This window comes from Passer domesticus, chromosome 5, assembly GCF_036417665.1.
Source record: "Passer domesticus isolate bPasDom1 chromosome 5, bPasDom1.hap1, whole genome shotgun sequence".
Classification (NCBI taxonomy): Eukaryota; Metazoa; Chordata; class Aves; order Passeriformes; family Passeridae; genus Passer; species Passer domesticus.
The window spans coordinates 77,766,568-77,786,711 of NC_087478.1; the positions used below are offsets into that span (position 1 = coordinate 77,766,568).

The following is a 20,144-nucleotide window of genomic DNA, read 5'->3' on the forward strand; positions in this document are numbered from 1 at the left end:
GCTTATTGGCAAAACTTCACCTTACCTTCGAGTAATCTCCAAGAAGCATGAAGATTTTTGTGATAGGACTTGACAATTTTGTTTGGGTTCTTTGCCATGTACCAGATAGCATCATGATGCGTGTCTGAGTGAGAAGGTGATGGGGACTGGCCTCAGCTTTTGAGCTTTCAAACAGTCCAACTTGCAAAATATGTGGGTGAACAGAAAATAAAGGGTAGTTTATTTTTTCTGAATGTCTGGAGACTGCACTGGTTGGAGGCACTTCTAACAGCTCAGAATCCATCAGTCTTGTTAGGAATCTCTTGCAAGACAAAGAATTGCATAGTAGTAATACTTTACAATGAAGAATTTGAATTACATCCTACACTGAAGATTTTAAAAAAACCACTAGCTATCTCTTCCACAGTTTAAAAAAGTCTTGATAAATATCTCTGGTTCATTTAATTTTTAATTTTTTTTTCCCCCTGCAGGTTCCAACTATGGGAGTCCTCGTCCAGCTCATGCCAACATGAATGCCAATGCAGCTGCAGGGCTTGCCCCAGAGCACATCCCCACGCCGGGGGCAGCTCTGTCCTGGCAGGCTGCCATCGACGCTGCCAGGCAAGCCAAGCTGATGGGCAGCGCTGGCAACGCCACGATATCCACAGCCAGCTCCACGCAGAGGAAACGGCAGCAGTATGGCAAGCAGAAGAAGCAGGGCACCACCACAGCCACCCGTCCTCCCCGGGCACTGCTGTGCCTCACGCTGAAGAATCCCATCCGGAGGGCGTGCATCAGCATCGTCGAATGGAAATATCCTTAACGTGGCCAAACAGGCCTTTGTGCACAGCAGCTCCTGTTCATGGGGGGTGGGAATCTGTGCCTTGGGTGGAAATCAATGCATCAGGTGTGGGAATCCCAGCCTCGGGTTGGGAATCCCAACATCGGGTTGGGAATCTCGGCCTTGGGTTGAAATCAATGTATCAGGTGGAAATCCAGGCCTTGGGTTGGGAATCCAGGCCTCACATTGAAATCAATGTATCAGGTGGAAATCCAGGCCTTGGGTGGAATCCAGGCCTCGGGTGGAAAGCCATGCCTTGGGCTGAAGTCAATGTATGAGGTGGAAATCCATGCATTGGGTTGAAATCAGTGTATCAGGTGGAAATCCAGGCCTTGCATTGGGCATCCAGGCCTTGCACTGAAATCTATGTATCAGGTGGAAATCCAGGCCTTGGGTGGAAAGCCATGCCTTGGGTGGAAAGCCATGCCTTGGGCTGAAGTCAATGTGTCAGGTGGAAATCCATGCATTGGGTTGAAATCAGTGTATCACATTGGGAATCCAGGCCTCGCATTGGGCATCCAGGCCTCGCGTTGAAATCAAAGTTTCAGGTGGAAAACCGTGCCTTGGGTTGAAATCCATGCATCAGTGTGAAAGTTCCACCACCGGCAACTTAAAATACGTGAATAATTTTTGATGTCTCAACTGAGGTGGTTTATGGTGGAAGGGGGGTGTGTCAGGAAACAGTATTGAAGTAAAATCTTAACTACATCCCGGTGTGAGAGACCACTAGAAGATTGAATAGCTTGATAAGGCTTAGTGGTTGAATTCTGGTCTTTGAAAAAAGTATGGCCCAGGAAATGCATGGGAGATAGTCAAGGTATCAGAACTATCAATCTATGGGATTGATAGCAGCTCCTGGCTTCCCCTTTTTAATTTTTATTGGTTTTTTTTAGAGGTGTCACCAGTCCAAAGCTCTGCTGCTTTGAATCATACACTTTTTGTTAAACATGTGACATCACACTTTCTACAGTATGGATAAAAGAGTGGCACAAAAGGACAAGGTGAAAACCCCCAAAGGTATGCAGTAAGACCCTGAGACTGGGCTGAGAACTGTTAATTATATTGGAATTCTGGTTAAAAGAATAATGCTCAGTATTGTATGGTAAGGGATAATGATGATCTAGAAGAAGGGAAAAAGAAATACAGTTAGAGTAACATGTCCAAATGCATTGCAGAGCCAGACCTGACAGTCTGAACAAGAGACAGATGGTGTCACAGATGATGGATGATAACCACTGACACGGAACCGCAGAGTGAAGGGGTTGGGGCTGCTTCCCTGGAAAGTCGGGGAGAGTCTGATCATTTCTTTATTGTGTGCAAAGAGCAAAGCCTTTTCAGTCATCCAAGTCTGAGCAGTGCAAGCTGGAATTTGAGTCTTTGGTGTGAAACTCAAATTGAAATTAAGTATGCTTCCTTTGCATCCTCAAAGAGAAACCAGGATTAACCCTGAGCAGTAATCGCAAGCTAATGGGGTTCTTCAGGAAATACAAAAGAAAAAGAATGTTTTTAGGGGTAGATAAGCATGTCAAGCAAAGGCAGTACAGAACTTGGCAGTAGTTAATATGATAAAAAAAAAGGAATTAAGGCATTTAAGACAATGTGATAATATTATTCCCTTGGGTGTCTGGTGGGATGCTGGGTGAAAACAGAAAATGAGAATATCAGGTATTGCTGACATGGACATGCTTTTCAGATTAAGAACTTGTTAAAAATGCTTCTGTCAATCTCTCCATGTCCTTAAACTACCTGCCTGCCTATTCCTTTCTTCTTCAGATGCTAATTTTTAATCCCCTGATTAAGTTTGCTACTTTTTATTGCTTCTGACATAAGTCTGATACTTTAAGCATAAGATGATGGGTGATGACTAACAGGATAAAACTGAATATTGGTTTGCTTAGCAGCACCCCAGTCACCACATGTCTTCAGAGTAACATTTGATAAATGAGTAAAATCAGCAAGAAATGATGGGGATGAGGTGTTGTAAACCAGGGTACAGCATTGCTCAGATCAAGAGATGACCAAACAGTGCAATTAAAGCAACACAAAGATGCTGAAACTTGCAGTTTGGGGTTTTGTTTTGTTTTAGGTGAGTTGATGGAAGTATTTTTTTTTCCATCAGAACCTCATTGGACATCTGGAGTTTGAAAACATGGAACACTTCAATGGCAACAAGCAATATCAAAGGGTTGTGGCAGGGTTCAGTTTAATTCTATATTCTGACTTTTCCTACTTGCTGAAAACTACTGAGAAAGGCTTAGCCTAATTTGTTGTACCACTAAAGTTTAAGCATAATAGATATTAAAAAAAAATATCAAACAGTACTTCAGTAGTGTTTCTTACCCAAATGTTACAATGTTAAGAGCCTGAATGAGCAATTGCATTCAAAAAAAAGTGAAATGAAGTAATTACTTTATTTTGTAAGGATTTAGCTGTGTGTTTAATTTTCTGCATTTTGTGTAGTGTATTTTAGTGTAGATTTTATAGAATTTAATGTCTACAGTGCAAAAACAGAATTGAAGTGAAAGGAAATACGTGTAAACAGTGATAAATTAATGGATAATAATCCTGCCAAAAGAAACAAACAAAAATTTGAGGAGCAAAAGTGATTAAGAAAATGAAAGCCTGTGGAAATCCAGGTCTTTAAGCAGTAAACTTTATACAAACAGCCTGGGGTAGTACACACCTGAGAAGTCTCACTGATTTCTCATGTAGATGTCTCTTCCTGTCCTGCTCTGCTCCTCTGCCTCTGTGGTACCATTTATCTCTTATTATTCAGAGGCTTAAGCACAGTAGTCTGGTGAGTCTGGAACCCTCTGACTCTTCCATGTGTGAAATGTAGAATGCATGTGAGTATAAACAGCAGTCAGGTGCCTGGAATTTGTGTATATCTTGCAGCTCAGCTTAACACTCAAAGATCTCCTGTTCTTTCTGCTGAAGCCTGCTGAGAACAGCAGTCTGCCGACCAAAATCATCCACGCTGTGCTGACATTTGGCAGCCCCATGGCAGATAGAGCCATGCTCAAATGCACTCTGTGGCACAGGTTATGCTTGGCATTCTCTCCTGCTCCTCATTCCCCTCCTGGGTACTGGTGAGTTATCCCAGGAGTAGCCTCCAGGATATTCTTGCAGGCCAGTAAATGTAGACAGACCATAAATCTGGTCTCTAGTCTGTGTCTGGAGAGATTAGGGAGACCATTGAAGGAGATGAAGTGCAGTGCCAGGAGACTGGGCAGTAGAAAAATGCCCTTTGGTTCCAGGGGGGCACTGAGCTTGTGCAGGATTCCTTTGCTGAACATTCCAAACGTTTGGTTTCTCTCTTCTCCAGCAAAGCTGATGCAACTGTTTCTTTGTCAGAAGGGACTCTCAGCTTCCTGCTGTCCCTAAAATTCTGGACTTTTGTGTTCCCTCTGATGCCAAATGAAATGCAAATAAGAGAAAAATAAATCCTCCCTCAAATAATTTTTAAGCAAAACAAGTATACATGGCAATGTGCAGTGTAAGCAGATTTTGGACAAAGACTTTTTTTACTTTAACAAAACTTATCCTTTTTTAAACATCTTCTCACCATGGTTATTATTGCTTGAGCCCTCACATTTAACTCCAAGATATGAGAGAGAAACTGAGAAAGGGGGGGCAAGAACACAGCAACAACAAAAAAAGAAAAGAAACCCCAAAATCTTTGTTAAAATTATCGGAGAATTTATAAATGCAGATGAAAACAAACAAGAAAAAAATCATAAAAAGAGCAAGGACAGTCATTATAGTACAAGTTTCTCTTATTATTATGTAGTGCAGCCACACTTGAAGGAAAATTGAGAAAATGAAATCTAAATAAGTAAAGGAAGAAAAAACTTTTAAGAAACCTTTGTTTACTCTGGCACGTGACTGGCCTACACTGCTTTTGACATATTAGGAAGAATTTTGGCTGGGAGCTCCTAAAAGCACTTAAAAAGGCATATGTTTCTTTTCAGAGTATAAGAGGCTTGGAATGCTTTCTTTAAACAGAGTTCTTATAAATATATTTTTGTTAAAGTTTCTTTTTATTTTTGTGTGCTCCTTTTGGAACAATTTCCTTAACTCCATTCCTCAGACCATTTGAAATAATTATTTTACTGACTATTTTTGCCAATTGTGTGGCCTTAGCTATCTATATCCCCTTTCCAGAAGATGATTCCAATGCCACCAATTCCAATCTGGTAAGTCCTTGATGGTGTTTAGTATTGCTATTTTGAAACTCCTTTTGAAAAGTGATCCTGGAGACTTGTGAAGGTAGGGAATGTAAACATATCCACCAAAGAATAGAACATCATAAAAATTGGTTTTGGTTGCTATGTCTTGTCAATTCATTTTACTACCTGTCTCAGCTGGTTTTAGAGGAGAATATTCCAAAAAGTTACACAGGTGCTGTATGTGATGTTTAGGTTAACAAATTTCAGCATGCTGCAAAAGGGGTTGGTGAATTTTAACCTGCAGGTATTTGTGGGAGATATCTTTTAATCAGGGATTTTAATCTGGTGGCTTTTGTCTTGCCATGTGTCATAGTGAAAATGGTGCTGTCCTCCTCTCAGGTGATTGATGACTGATTAATGCTTGCATTTCAGACACATGCATTGATTTGGCTGAACAATCTTTGTGCAGTTGGTGTTTGTTGTTTGGTTTGGTGGATTTTTTTAAAAAAATTTTAGTTGTTTTTGTTCTTTTCATAATTCCCTCTTGTTGGGGGAATATAGCTTTTCTTCTGTCACTGCTGATGCCAGTGTTGGTACTTTGGGATTGAGCTGTCTGTACAGAAAGGAAGAGTGTTTACTTTTGGCTTAGCATGAAGCCATAGCACAGATTTCTGTTCAGTAAGGGCAAAACACAAACCAGCTCTGGAACACAGTTCACTGAATTAGCAGAAAACATTTTTTTTCCCTCTCAAATATGTGAATAAATCTCCTACTTGTCAGGTTGAATCAGGATGAAAACTTACTCCCAGAGTTTAGGAGCAGAGATGCTATTTCCTGAATAAAATTTATTGAGACTTAAGAAATTTTAGAGCAACAGAGGAGGAGAACAAAAACCATACTTCTAAAGTAGCAGCAACTGGGGTGGCTGACAGACACTGTAAATAAAAAAGATTCATGCTGCTCTTGGAAGTCAGTCATCTGATTAAATCTCTCTTGAAGTTTTCTAAAACACATCGCAAACTTCAGGAATTGCTGAAACAATATTTCTATGCTTAAAAAATAAAAAGTAGTAGTAAAAACTTTGCACTGTGGTGCATTTGCACTGTGACAACTTAGAGAAGTACAAAAAGAGAAGCAGGAGGTGGGAAGTGATTGTTAACTACTCTCTACACATACAGTACACGAGTTGGTCTTTTTTCTTTGGCTACTCTTCGTTAGTGTGACTTAATGTTTAACAACGGTGAGCTGTGGTGTGTGTATTTAAAAAAACTTCATTAGGGCACCTCTCAAAAATTTCTGTGTTTTATTTAATAAAAACCACATTCAGTTGATCTCCTGGTAAGGAAAACAGGTATGTTCATTGCATGTTCTGACTTGCAGGGTTCAAAGAGGAAAATGAAGCAGATTTGAAGGTTAGAGGACTCACAGTTTGGTTTGAGTTTAGTTGGGTTGTGGGGATGTGCCTCAATTCAGTGAGGAGACTGCAGCCTAAAACCAGGCTGGAAGTATCTTTGTAATTGAACAAGATATATTGAAATTGTTCTGCTATCAAGAAATATGTGCACCTTGTGATTTGAGTTTCCACTCTGCATCTGTTTTCCAAGACATCTTTTAAAATGTCTATAAAAACTCTTGTGTTATTTGTTGGTGGAGTTTAAAAAAACCTAGCCAAGCCAGAGTTATCATCTCCAGGAAGTATGGAAATGTTACAGCCTTAAGGATGAGGAGGAATTGCTAATTTACCTAAATAGCTGTTTCACAGATGTATGGGAAGAAGAAAGTTAAATGAGTAATCTGCTTGACTCCATTTTATTCTTTGTGTCTTCATGGAAAAAAATAATTAAAACTGGAAAAGGGGATCCTTGGTGTGGATTTGTGAAGCCAAGACCCTTCTACATTATAGATAAAGGCCTGAAGCTGTGGCTGCTCAGCAGGCTGTGCTCTCCTGTTAGTCTGTGTTTGCTGTTGTTGGGTTTTCTGTGTTTTGTTGCTGTATTCTCAGTTTACAAACTTATCCCTTGGCACATGTACACTGCTGTTGAGGAGTGTACATGTGAAACATGTACGCTGAGTATACAGCATATACTGCATTCTGTGAGCAAAGTCCAGGGCAAATGGGTGAGATAAGGGTGAAAAAAATGTGTTAGTTGTGTTTTGGAATGGAATGAAAGAATAGATGAGAGTTAGAGTTGTTCCATCAGGCAGGAGCTGTACAAGAGCGGGACCTTGCTGTCAAAGAGCCAAGCTGCACATGGAAGGGGCTGGAAAGAAGCTGGGGTTAATAACATGTTCCTGTAAAAGCTCATGTACTCACTTCATTTTTGAAATTGTTTTCTACCTGCAAGCATCTATTTCACAATCAGATTTATTTTGTAGCCAGGAAATTGAGGGCTGTAATGTGACACAGGCGAGGAGTTTTTGTGTGCACTGTGTGCATGTGGGTCATGCACAGATGTGTGTGCTGTGCAGAAAGGTGATTGAATCCATACAGAATTTTTCTAGCTGCCCAGAACTCTCGATTCATTTTCATGTTGCAATTTAGCTGGTTTAGAGTTAAAGCTACCACAGGAGCTCCCACATCCCCGATTTCCTGAGACATCTCTAACTTCTTGAGATACAAGAAACTATCTACAGAAAACACGATGGGCAGTAACTCTTTAACAAGCTCTGAAAGTGCCAGAATACTTTTCCAATAAGCTGCCAGATTTGCCCTAGGCTCAGAGTATTCCTTCTCCAAAGTTTCATCATAACTTTTCAAATAAAATTTTCCTTGGTGACTGAGGTTAAAATTCAATCAATTGCCTTCTACAAGCTAATGGAGCAGAGGGTGGTGAGGGAAGAGAAAGGAATCCTGGGTTATGTGAGTGCCTTCTTTCCTTCTCTGTAAAATTAGAAAAATGATGCCTAAGTAATGCTTGGAGAAAAAATGGCTCTGTGTGAATTTCACATGTGACCATCCATTGGTCACCTAAGGCACAGGCAGTGCTGTGTGCCTTCCCCATGGAGATGAACAAAACCAGCAACATCTTCCATGTCTCCAAGACCTAGTTGATATGATGCTTCAGTGGTGACCATTGTCCTTCCCTTTTGCATTAACCAGGAATTGTGAATAGCCAGGGCTGTGTATTACAGGTTTAGGTTTAACACCACATAGATATTCTGACTGTTTCTCTGCAATCTATCTTCCTACAACAATAATTCCTATAAATCTTCAGGCCTTTTTTATCAAATCTAGGGACAGTAACTTGGACTGTGAAGCCCTTTCAGTTTTGAAATGAACTTTTATCCTAAACACCACATTTCCTATTTTTATGCTCATTGCAGTGTCTTTAAAGTGTCACTGGCTTTAAGAAATATGCCAGAATGCTATAATGTACTCATAAAAAATGCTTGAAATTGGCTTCAGCAGTTTTTATGTGTTACTTTTGCAGTGTTACTGAAAAAGTAACTAAAAACTATTGTTACTGGAAAGCACTGGAAAACTATTGAACTTACACATATGGAGGGCAGTTGTATGAGGTGCATTTTTCTTTTTGTATTAATAAACTTGCTGAGACCTAATTTAAATTCACCAACAAAATAAGCTAATGTACTATTCAGTTGTGTGTTAATGCAACCAGAAAAATTGGAGCTGGTTTGAGGGGAATTAAAGTCAGTCTGCAGCACAGGCTGTGACTGGTACAGAGGCTTTCTGCTTGTTATCCCTGCAATTATGCATTAGGACAGAGATAACATACATTTAGGAATAAAACTATAGACTGCCTAAGATAGGAAGCTGAGAGGAAAATGCTTCTGTCACTTTTCTGGCAACTGCAAATGGCACAAGCCTGGTCAGTGTCACAGCACGGTGATAACATAATGAGGTTAAGACCAAGGTTTGCAACACGTTCCAGGGAAGGCAGCTCTGTTTGTTGTTTACGTTTTGGGTAAAGAGCAGGGAAATCTTCCTTCTGTTGCTTTGATAGTTGTGCTTTCCCTTCCTGGTCCTTCTTACAGGAGGGAAATCCTGTTGTACACTAGTTAAATGTAAAGGAAGATCTCTTGTGTTTATATGTGATAATGGGATGCCACATTTGAGCTAATTTGGTAAACCTCAAACAGGACTCTGTGAAAAGATGGGATCTCTGCTTGCTTGTCAGTTCTTGTGCCAGCCAGTGTTGGTGTCTGCCTATGGAAAGGGAGGTTGCCTTTCAGGAAGTATGAAATTATGGAAGCATTATAGGAGTATCCTGTAGAGCAGGGGATTCCTGTATTAAAAAAAAGAGAAAGTTGTTTTATTTTTTTTAACTATGTATTGTGACTGTCTATTACATTGGACTGTCTATCTATTACATAATAGACATGTGGATGTGACTATCTATTACAATTCTATATATTGGCATAGCAAACTTCAACAATTTTTGCATCAGAGTATTCTAGAGTTGGAACAGGCTTAATTTTTCTTGTGTGAATTCAGGAAGTGTTAGAGAGCAAAGTAGGGGTGAGAGGGTTGGGAAAAGAAAGGATGGCTTTTCTGGGTGAGGTGAGGAAGAGCGCTGCACAAAAGCTTTTGGATCTGTTGTATCACTGCCCTCACCCTGGTGTGTGCCAGTTCCCAGCTAGTGAGCGAGCAGAGGATGACAACACGGGGGGTGAGGGACAGAGAGCACACCGAGCTAATCAGCCCTGATAAGTTTATTACCTTGGGCCTGATGCCAGCACTGCTGCAGCTGGGGGAGCTCACACTCTCACAGGGCTCCAGCAGCCAGGGCTGAGTGACAGGGGCTGGGAGAACGATGCTGAGGTGGCTGGAAAGGGAGCAGAGTCAGGATGAGAAAAAGGGGAATTGTGCCAAAAAATCCTTGAGGGTTTCTTCCAGAAGGATTGTGAATCACTGGGTGATTCTGAGGAAGGTGAATATAATGGGATTTAGGCTCAACATTTCCCAAAGATCTCAGGAAACCCTGTTTCTGACAGGGTGATACTCAGCACCCCTAACTGCAGAGAAGCACAGGGTGGAAGAATAAGCCTGGGGTTTAATTCAGCTTGTGTTCTGGTCCTGGTATTGGCAAGCTGTATGGACTTGGATAAATTGCCATCTTAATTTTTCCATCACATCATACAAGAAATTCTTTAAAGAAGACTGTAAGGAAAAAAGAAAATCTCTAGCAGTCAATTCCAAGATAGTAGCCACTAACTAGAAAATAAATGTTAAAAGTAGGTGTTTTGTTGTTTTGTTTTTAAACATAGTTGTGTTATTTCCTAGGCTTTGTAGAGATGGAACTGGTAAAGCAGAGACTGACATATGTATTACTAGCAGGAACAAAACTTCAGGCCTTTTAAAGGTTGGATTTAGAGTCCCAACCAAATCCCAGCTTCTCTTTTTACCAGCGGCCCCAGAGTCTTCATCCAGTCTGTGCTTGCTTGTTGGTGTTTGCCATCTCTTTATGGGATCCGAGATCTCTCATGGCTGTGTTCCCCCTTTTTTTTTTTATTTTTGGTTTTTAAATTCATAATCCTTGCCAAGTAATTCTCCTTGTTCCAGTACACATTCTAACAGACTTGTCCCTTTTCCATTTTCTCCTAATTGCTGTCTCCCTTCCATAGCGATTTCATGTTTCCCACCTGTTTTCTCATTTGACCTCAGTGCTCTGCTTACTCAGCTTCCTGACCACTTCTCTTGTTAATTTTACTTTTCAATTCCCCTTGTCTTCCTAAACCTGGACTCTGTAACCAAGTAATTAATCCCAGTGCACATTTTATCTCCTTATTTTTTAAGCTTCATTCTCTACACATTGGTCTCCTAGTCTGAGCCTTTTGCTTTTGAAATTGGTGTTCTTCCCAGTGGTGTCTGAACACCAGCAGCAGACATGGACACTCATATGCACTTGCAGTAGGGCTGTAAGCTGTATAAAATGCAAAGAATGGTAAACTGTTACACTATCTAATCCAACTCCATGCAAAGAATAACTTGAAATAGGTTGTATGTTTCTGTGTAAGTGATTTTGAAATTTTAGTTTTTATGTTTTGGTTCTGATTGATGGCAAGTTTATCGAGGTAGTCCAAACATTAAACCATTTATCCCATTTTTGTAGACAGCTCTGATTACTGTTTTCCTTTTCTTTATGTGTAGGCTTTCTAAATCTTAACAAGTGGGGTTTTATTTCAGGTGGTAATTATTCTTGTTTATCAAACATCAGGTTCAGTGTAGGATTTTTGTGTGTGTGTGTTTAGTTTCAATTTCTTACCACTCATTTTACCTGTTTAGGAAAGATAGAAAAAATGTGGAAGCAGGCCAAATAAGAGTATTTAAGTAGTGATGTTTTCACTGTAGTCTAAGTCCTGCCACTGCAAAAGTAACAATCTTCTTTTAAAAGCAGTGGAAATTTTCAAAATGGCAGGTCATTTTTGTATTGTCCTTTTTGATACAAGTATCCTTATCCTTCTGTAAGTCTTTGGGATGTTTGGCTTCTGTTCATGAGCTCTTCAGAATCTTTTAATGACATTAGGAAGGAAATAAACATCTGGAAAAATCTAGAAATTCAATCGAGTGTATTACGTATCACCTTTAAATTCCTTTATGTATAGTTTGTTTTTTCCACATTCTAAGTCAGGCAAGCTTCTCATTGACTTCACTGGGGTTTGACTGTCACCAAAAGCCATCCACTAATTCAGTGCATGCCATTGACAAACAATTGCTGGAACATCAGGCTTTGCTGACGTGTACAGAATCATTGACTCTAAAGACAATGCTTCATGGACTTGTTCAAACTAGAAAAAACCCCAAGAACTTTTCATAGCTCCCTTAGAAGTAAAATAATGGACATGCTGCTTGCCAAGGGACAGAATTGCCAAAAGGGGGGAATGTTTTGTGTGTTTGCCAGAGTTTTGACTGGCTGTTCCTCTCAAGGACAATTCCTATTTTCTCCTATGCTTTCTAACTCCTAAAACATGAGGGTCTGTATGTGCAGCTCCTCAGTCCTCCTGGCTGAATGACACACAGCCTCAAAACAAAATGAGACCATTCTTGGATTTCACCTTCAAAAATGCTGGACAATATATAATTGATGTTGTCTATAACTTTATGGAATTAAATTTATTTTTCTGCTTGTAAAATTCCCATGAAGAATTAGCAAAGATACACAGTGAAGTTATTTCTTGATGAAGAAATGAGGTTGAGAGACCACTGGTTAGGGAAAGACTTCCAGCAAGCAGCAGGAAATATTCATTAATGTCTTTGCAGTGTGCTTAATTTCTGGCAGATGCTGGAAGGTTGGCTCAGCAGGTTATCTCCTGAAGACACCCTCAGCAGGTTCTGCTTCAGCTAAGCCTAGGCAAGGGAGCTGGACCATCTTTGGACAGCAGTGTTTGCCACAACCTTAACAGCTTGTGATGATCTCTGGGAGGCCAAGGAATGCATATTTTGCTCAGTGATGGCACTTTAATGGTGTACAGCTGTAAAGTTTGATAGACACGAGATGCAAACTGATGTCTTGATGTTTGTAGTGAGCTTACCCATACAGAGCTAGAACACTGAGCAGCCAGAGGAGCACTTTGAATGCTGTCGCCTTCCTGGGGTTGCTCTTGGTACAGTTCCTTTCCAGTCTCTCTAGCAGGGGTGCCAGCACCTTTAGCCCTGTGTGCTGAATTTGGCAGTGGCACGTGTGAGGAGCCCATCTCCCTCAGCAGAAGCTTTCCAGAATGGAAATGAGATGTGTGTGTGCTTCCCTGGCTAGCTGTGTTGGCAAGTGTGCAGCTGTTTTTCAGGCTGTCCTGATAAACTTGCACTGGTGGAGAGCTTGGGGCTTTTGGAATTCATCATCTTCTGCTGGTTTGTCGTTGTCTGTTGCTTGTAAAATTTATATTTAGGTAGCTTATATTAGGAACTGAAGCAAACCTCTTTTGCATATGGTTATCTTCATCTGGTATGTTGAAACGTTTTTCTACTTAGCAATAAATGTGCTTAATCTTTTACTACAACTCTTTGATCTGGAGCATGGTGAATGCTTTTTATGTGGACTTTTTAAAATGTTTCAGTTCTTTTACATGCCCTCAAATATAAAACCTCACACAAAAGCGGAACTTGCATGTAATTTTATTATTGTTATTTTTATCCATTGAAAACCTCTTACAGTGCTGTTATCCTTGTGTGGCCTTATTGTCTGAGTCACTTTCAAAGAAGAATCCCTGTTTAGATGAGATTATGCAGGCAAACATGTGGTCACAAAAGATTTTTTCAAGATCTAGTTGTATAATTGTTTCACAATCTAAACTTGTATTTAAAAATAAACAAGCAGAAAGCTTCTCCTCATTATGGTCATCAAGATAATGCCTGAATCTGTACAAAAGGCACATCAGTGCCCTTCAGGAGCAGTTGGCTGAGATGAAAAATGTGAATTGAAATAACATCAAAGGGAATGCACAGCTTCTATAGCAGTGGCAAAATCATGACAGTGACAAAGGAAGGTCTCACACACAGGATTGGTGTCACTGTAGGGACAGGTATCGGGGCATTTAATTGTTGAAGATTGTTTTGCTGTACAAGGAAATCTGCTGCTTCTGCTCTTTAAAATCGCTGCTGTCCTTGCCACAAAGGAAGGAAATATAGCAATTCCAGCTTCCTGCTTCTGCTAAATGCCTCAGGTGCCTCCTGAGTCCAAGAACCCAGCTAGGCATTTGATTGTGCAAATACTGAATAATCACGTGCAAATCAATCAATATGGGTGATACTGGAGTTTCATCTGGGGTTTTCTGCAAAATTCAAGCAAGGAGAGCAGTAGGTAAAAGCTGCACCTACGTGAGATGTCTGGGCTGGATGTGCAGCTGTGGTTTACAACCTATGTTGCGTTGATATGGACCAGCAAAAATCTGATAAATCTCCTTTCACCCAAACAACTTGTATGCTAATTGTTATAAGTCATTAACCATGATATATTCCTCCCTTATTCAACCTGAACCATGTTGTAGCTGTGAAGTCACTGGCTTTTTTTTTTTTTTTTTCATATTGGATATAAATCTTGGTGTCCAGATCAACTTGATTTCCAATTTCATTGTCCCTAGGATAAAACCTGCATTGCTGCTGCTTTGTTTTCCTTTCCTTTTGACACATCAGGCTGTTGCATGCAAGTGTTTGACAGCTCATAGGGGAAAAAGGAAGAAGCAGCTGAAGCAAAGTTGAGTGGTTTATCCTTTCAGAGGCCATGAATATGATAATGTTTGAGTATTTTTGATGTTTTTTTTTTCTGTGCTGAAATCTTATGGAGCGAAAGAAAAAGAGAAGAAAGAATAAATGCAGAAATGCATTTGCAGCTTTCAGGTCTAATTCTGCTAAATTTTGAGCTTGCATTCAACAGTCCTTGTACAGAGGATATGGCAATATGAGGGACTGAGCATTAGAAAAGAAAAGGAGCTAATCTAGGGAAAATGCAGTGTGGTGTTTGAGAGAAGTAACTGCTGATAAAACCCTGGAAATACTTCTGGTTTTTAACTCTTGAAGTAAATTCAGTCCTGGCTGAGAGTTCCCTTTGGAAATGTTTACCTTTGCTTTCACATTTCAATATATATTGAAGAAAGAGCCTGAGACAGATCACAGCTTGTGTTCAGGCTGCTGCTTCTGGGTTTCCCTCAGTTCGTCTTAGTAACTAAGTTTTGTGTACTTAGGTACACAGCTAGCGCTTCTGGGCTCTGTGAGTTTAAGAAGTGTGTTTAAAACAGGGTTTTAACAGGTTTTAAACAGCTGTTCATTCCCTCCTTCCATCACCCAGACATGAACCAGACACATCTGCCAGTTTGTGTGTCCACTGCTGCTCTTTAATAATATACAAAGAAAAGTTTCACTGGATGCAAACAATTTTTGAATAATTAGAAATTTCCCAAGTAGGATTTTTGTATCACTGAATCTTCAGTATGTCTTGGGCTTTATTTTTTTTTAATGACTCTATTGAGCCATTTCATTGAAGCAGAACTTGGGAAAAGCATGGTTCTACCTTTGCTAGGCTCCACTTCTGAGCTCTTCCTGTGGGTGAGGGTTATGGTATTTCTTGCTCCTAGCAAGTCACACCACAACCCTCACTGGGAGGCTTTGTAATTGTCAGGGCTAGGTCTTTTCCCTGTCATTCCCACTCTTTTCCAGAAGCACCCAGTGGTGCTTTCACAGAAGTTCAGGGGACAGGCACAAGGCTGGAGCTGCTCCCTTGCCCTTTGTGCAGACACAGCAGCAGCAGTGGGAGGGGAGCCTGTCCCTCTGCCTTGCTCCTTCCCTCCTGTCTCCCTGGGGTGGGCAGCAGGTCCTGTCAGCAGTCTGTGCAGGAGAGAAGGCTGCTCCATCTCTGGAGCAGGGCAGGTGATGCCTTGCACTGCACTTGCCTTGCACTGCTCTCCCTTGGGCAGCATTTCAGCTTAGGTCAGGAGTGTTCAAAGCCCCCTCTGATGGATGCATCTGCATATTTGGCTCTGGGCACAGCTTAGTTCTGTGACAGCCACGCTGCCCTGGCTGCCTCTGGCTGCAGAAACTCATGTGCCTTTACTGTTCCAGCCCAGAAGGCAAACTGGGCTCTGCAGAGCCTTTGACCTTTTGAAAGCATGAAAATCCATAGGGAGCTGAAAATTATTCCTTTTTCATTGAACTGCTTAAAATAAAGTGGCCTGTGACCTCTCGAAAGTATGTCTGACCCTGTGGGACTAGGGAGAGACCAAATGAACTAGACCATAGCAGGACCCAGAGGTGAGCACAAATTTCAAGTTTTAGGCGAATTCCATAGATCAGACTATATTTAAAAGTGTGAGGTGATGATTTCAGGCCTCTATAAATTCATGCTATAACTGCTATAGCAAGTAAAGGGAAGATGTTTATAACATACTGGCAAGAGCAACCTTACTTCTGATTGAAAACTGTTAAAATATGATATAACCTGAAAAAATAGAGAGGGCTTTTTCCTCCATACATTCCTCTACTTCTCTACAAATTTACACTGAGAATGAAAATGTATTTCTTAACTCTGCGTGGATTCTGACAGGTTATGCTTGATTGTATTACAAAGGCTGTAACTTTTTCATTGGTTCTATTTCCTGATGCTGATAATTGTTTTTGTTCTTTCTCCTGAAAACACTCATCAGCATCATGTTTGAAGGATGGCCACTGGAGGCAGATAAAGCTTTCAATTTTGCTGTCACTAGCACAGCAAAGAAGTTAAAACCTCATTGGTCATTCTGGAATGTTATTAGCCATGTTATCCAAAAGCTGTGCCCTGATGCTTGAGTTGAGTTGACCTTGGATGTGATCTGGAAGCTGCCCTGAGAAACTGTTGCTCTCCAATGTGTAATAACAGTTTGATAAGCTTGACCTGTGCTCCTTGATCCTGAACTCATGCCTTTGCTGTTGGCCATGCTGACACTGATTGTTCAATAGTTCCAATTCTCTGATAAATACACTTAAGCCTGCCCTGCTTCAGCAAAATTGGAAGCATGCAGGTTCATCTCAGTGGGTGAGTGAGTGCTGCTTGAACAGCTGGAAACAAAATGTTGTGTTTCCTTTGCTGTTTGGCTACTCCTGACATGTCTCTCCATCTTCTCTCCATCGTACCTGCTGGAGCTCTGTACTGCACACAAGTGATTATGGAGTTATTCTATTCTGCTATCAGCAAATATGCTTTAATTGGACTACAGAGCAAGAGACTGATTGTGAGCTTTGAGTCTGTTCTATTTGCTTGCCATATTAAAACCTGTTATTTTAGATCCCCTGGTCTGATTCGGAAAAGCAAAGTCTGAAAGCTTGTAAGCAAATCCAGATCTTGCTTGCTAAGACACAGATAAGAACATATTCTCCCACGTCATACATAAGTGAGTAAAGGGATGATGATTATAAAGCAAACACTGAGAAAATGGCTCATAGAATAATGCACACAAAAAGCACTGAGTAAATTTTAAAAAAGCCCTCATGTTATGCCTGGCCATCGAAGATTGTACGGCAATTTGTTCAGACATTTAATGTAAGAAAAAGAAATTGTTCCTGCTTCAAAATATTTGCCATTTTCTTTACCATAGTGAAATAATGTATACAGCCCTAAATGTTTTGGAATCTAATCTCATCATGTCCATCAGATGACCATGCTTGAGGTATTTATTGATGAGGCTGGATAAATCTGAGCTGGAGAGAACACCACTCGTCATGGAGTGAGTAAAATCCTGGGCATGTTGCCAGACTCTCAGGGACAGTTTTGCCTTGATGGCATATAGTGATTTATACTTGTCTTTGCTTCCATCACTGAGTGCTGGAACAGGGAGAAGAGAGGCAGGAGGAAAACAAAACACTGTATTCTCACATGGATGCTATTTACTTAGAAATGGAAATCTGCTCATTGCCTCATCATTTTCTCTAAAAAAATACTCCTAGGTTTGTTCTAGATTATAGAGTCTGTGGTATTTTACAGATATTCTGGTTGTTGAGTCCTTCTCAACCTAAATAAATTTTTTTTGGTTGAAATACTCATAATCCTGTGACAGCAAAAGTAATTTGTTAAATAATCTTACCCTGAACTGCTGATAAATAGGCTGAGTTCTTAGTAGGTTTTTTCCTGCTACTTGGTGATGTTTTGTTTCAGTCAGCAAAAGTGCATTTTCCAATCTGCTTTCAGTGAATTGGAGAAGTCTATAAGCTTTATGTGTTGGTCAGCTTCCATCTTTAAGCAGCCTTTTATGACTTTCAGTAAAACCTTTTGTTTTGATAGCTTATTAAAATGAAGTTTTGCACTTGGGAGCTGAATGACTGACTTATGCAAGGAGCAGTAGTTCCCACCTATTCCCTGTGGCCTCACAGAAAAATAGCATTCCCGGACAAAAGTTGAGTCAGGAGACAGGAATGACTCATTCTTCCTACTCTTCCCCTCTGACATTACTCCAAGAACAAGCAAGAGGGTTAGTTGAAAGTGTTACTGTTGTATAAAAATGCAGAAAGTTTACATTAACTCCAGAGGAGAGTGGAACAAGAATTTGGAAGGCAGGTCCATTGAGGATTAATAATTAAATAAACTGCATCCAGCTGAGGAAATCCCCTGAGGTGAAAATAATTGGAGGCTGGGAGAAGAATGAAGGAGAAATACAAGCCCGTCTTGTTGCTGCTCTCCCTTTTGACTTTGTCTGCTTCTGGAGGCACAGTTTTGAGTCAGATGAAGTCTTTTTTTTGGAGTGGTGGGCAAGCCTGAAAATCAGAATCTTGGGGCTCAAAATACAGAAAGAGTACAATGCTTTTTATGCCTTATGGTTTTATGGCCAACCTTCAGTTGGCATGGAGGGGAAGAGAAGGAAAGGAACCAGTGTATTTTGAATATCTCTCTTTTAAGGTCTTGACTTTTCATAGAGGAAAAATTGTTTGGGTTGGAAGGGACCTTAAAGATCCTCTAGTTCCAATGCCCCTGTGGTGGACAGGGACACTGTCCATCAGACCTGGCTGCTCAAAGGCCTGTCCAGCCTGGCCTTTTAGTTTGGTTTAAGAGAAGGTAATTGTAAGTGAAGCTGAAGATTTGTGGCTTGTTATTGTAATTAAATCTGAGGAAAGAGGAAGGTTCAAGGTTGTCAGCTGAGATGTTCTCCCTGAGACAGTAATGTAAGAACTACCAAACTCAGATGGACAGCTGAAAATGCACTTTTATCTCAAACTTCTGATTTTTTTGGTAATAATGTTTGGCTTCATATGTATTGTGGACTTATATCTGAGTGAATTTGGGAAATGAAATCTGATTGTGACAGATAAAGCTCTTTCTAATTTAAAGGGCGTTTTCTACTTCTGCATCCCTTCACATGGGAGAATTCTTCCCAAGAACATACTTTTAATTCCCTCTCAGTAGGTTTTTAATTAGGCTGGTCATCAAAGACACATCTTGTAAGCCAAACACACCAGAGATTCCTGTCAATCGCATTAGCACCCTATCCATGTAATAATGCTGATCATATATGTATTACCTTGGTATTTCCAAGAGCAAAACTAAATTCTGTGCTCACCTGAATCTTTCAGGATGCTGTCATGTATTGTAAAAGTGATTTTCTTGTTAAATAAGAAGGTGTTTGCTTTGGGAGTCTAGTAATTGTGAAAGAATATTCAGCAAAAATTCTTCATCTCAGAAAGGTACAAAGACTTTAAAGAGTGATATTTAGCTGAGGTGGCAATTTCAGCTAGAAATTAAGGTTGGTTGGTTTATTTGTGATATAGACCTATATTCAAAACATGTATCTTTAAATCTAATTTTGTTTTCACACTGCAGTTAAGCAAGAGAAACTGGAAATCTGTGAAGTGGCACTGCAAACCCTGCTTTAGCCTTGGCAATGCAGGTTCACAAAGAAGCTGACAATTCAGCATCAGACTTGTGACACTTTGTTATGTTCATGATGTCCTTCAGTAGCTTTATTTCAAGGAGCTTTTAGTGCAGAGTCAATACAAGGACTGTAAAGGAGATGGCAGGTCCCAAGACATTTCAGCCTCTCTCCAAGGAAAACAGACCTAGCAGCATGGTCTAGATACTGTCCCTATTTTCATCAATTCCCCAGCCACTCTGAATCCAGATATAAGTGTCCCAGATATCTGAAAAAATGGATCCCTCTAAGGCCTCAGAAACCTTGTTGGAACAGAATTCTCTCAGTCTGTCCAATAAAGTTCCTGACTGGGGAACTTCCTTAGGAGACAGCTGAGGAGAACAAGTTTTGCTCAGCGCTCACACACAGCACCAACAAGTGCCAGCTCTGGCCACCCTGGGGTGTCCCACCCTGTTTTTACAAGGCACATGATTCCCTTTCAGTCCTGCCACTTCTGTGGAGAGGAAGCACACCACCAGTTTGACTTTTTTGCGAGGTGGCCTGTCACTGTGATATTTTCAGAAAAATCCCTTCGCCAGGATTTCTTCTCCTGGGAAGTTGAGAAGCTTCAGAGAATAATGTAAATAATAATTATCTGATTCTCTTTTTCCTTTGTTTGCTGCTTTGGAATGTGGCAGGTGCATCTTTGATTGGTTCCATGTGAATTGTTTTAATTTAATGAACAATCCCAGTCCAGCTGTGTCGGGACTCTGGAGAGTCACGGATTTGTATTATTCATTCTTTTCTAGCCTTCTGATGTATCCTTTCTCTTTCTTTGGTATAGTTTTAGCATAGCATTTTTAATATAATATCATAATATAATAAATCAGTCT

General features: G+C 40.4%; 1 protein-coding gene across 8 annotated transcripts in view; it reads left to right on the forward strand.

The window, feature by feature from the left end:
* CACNA1C (calcium voltage-gated channel subunit alpha1 C) overlaps positions 1-20,144 on the forward strand; it is a 453,063-nt gene that overhangs the window by 67,794 nt on the left and 365,125 nt on the right. For all 8 annotated transcript variants that reach the window (XM_064421276.1, XM_064421282.1, XM_064421281.1 and 5 more), the window contains exons 2-3: positions 471-792; positions 4,911-5,016. In XM_064421276.1, coding sequence (XP_064277346.1) covers positions 471-792; positions 4,911-5,016 — 428 coding nt within the window. The remainder of the gene's footprint in view (positions 1-470; positions 793-4,910; positions 5,017-20,144) is intronic.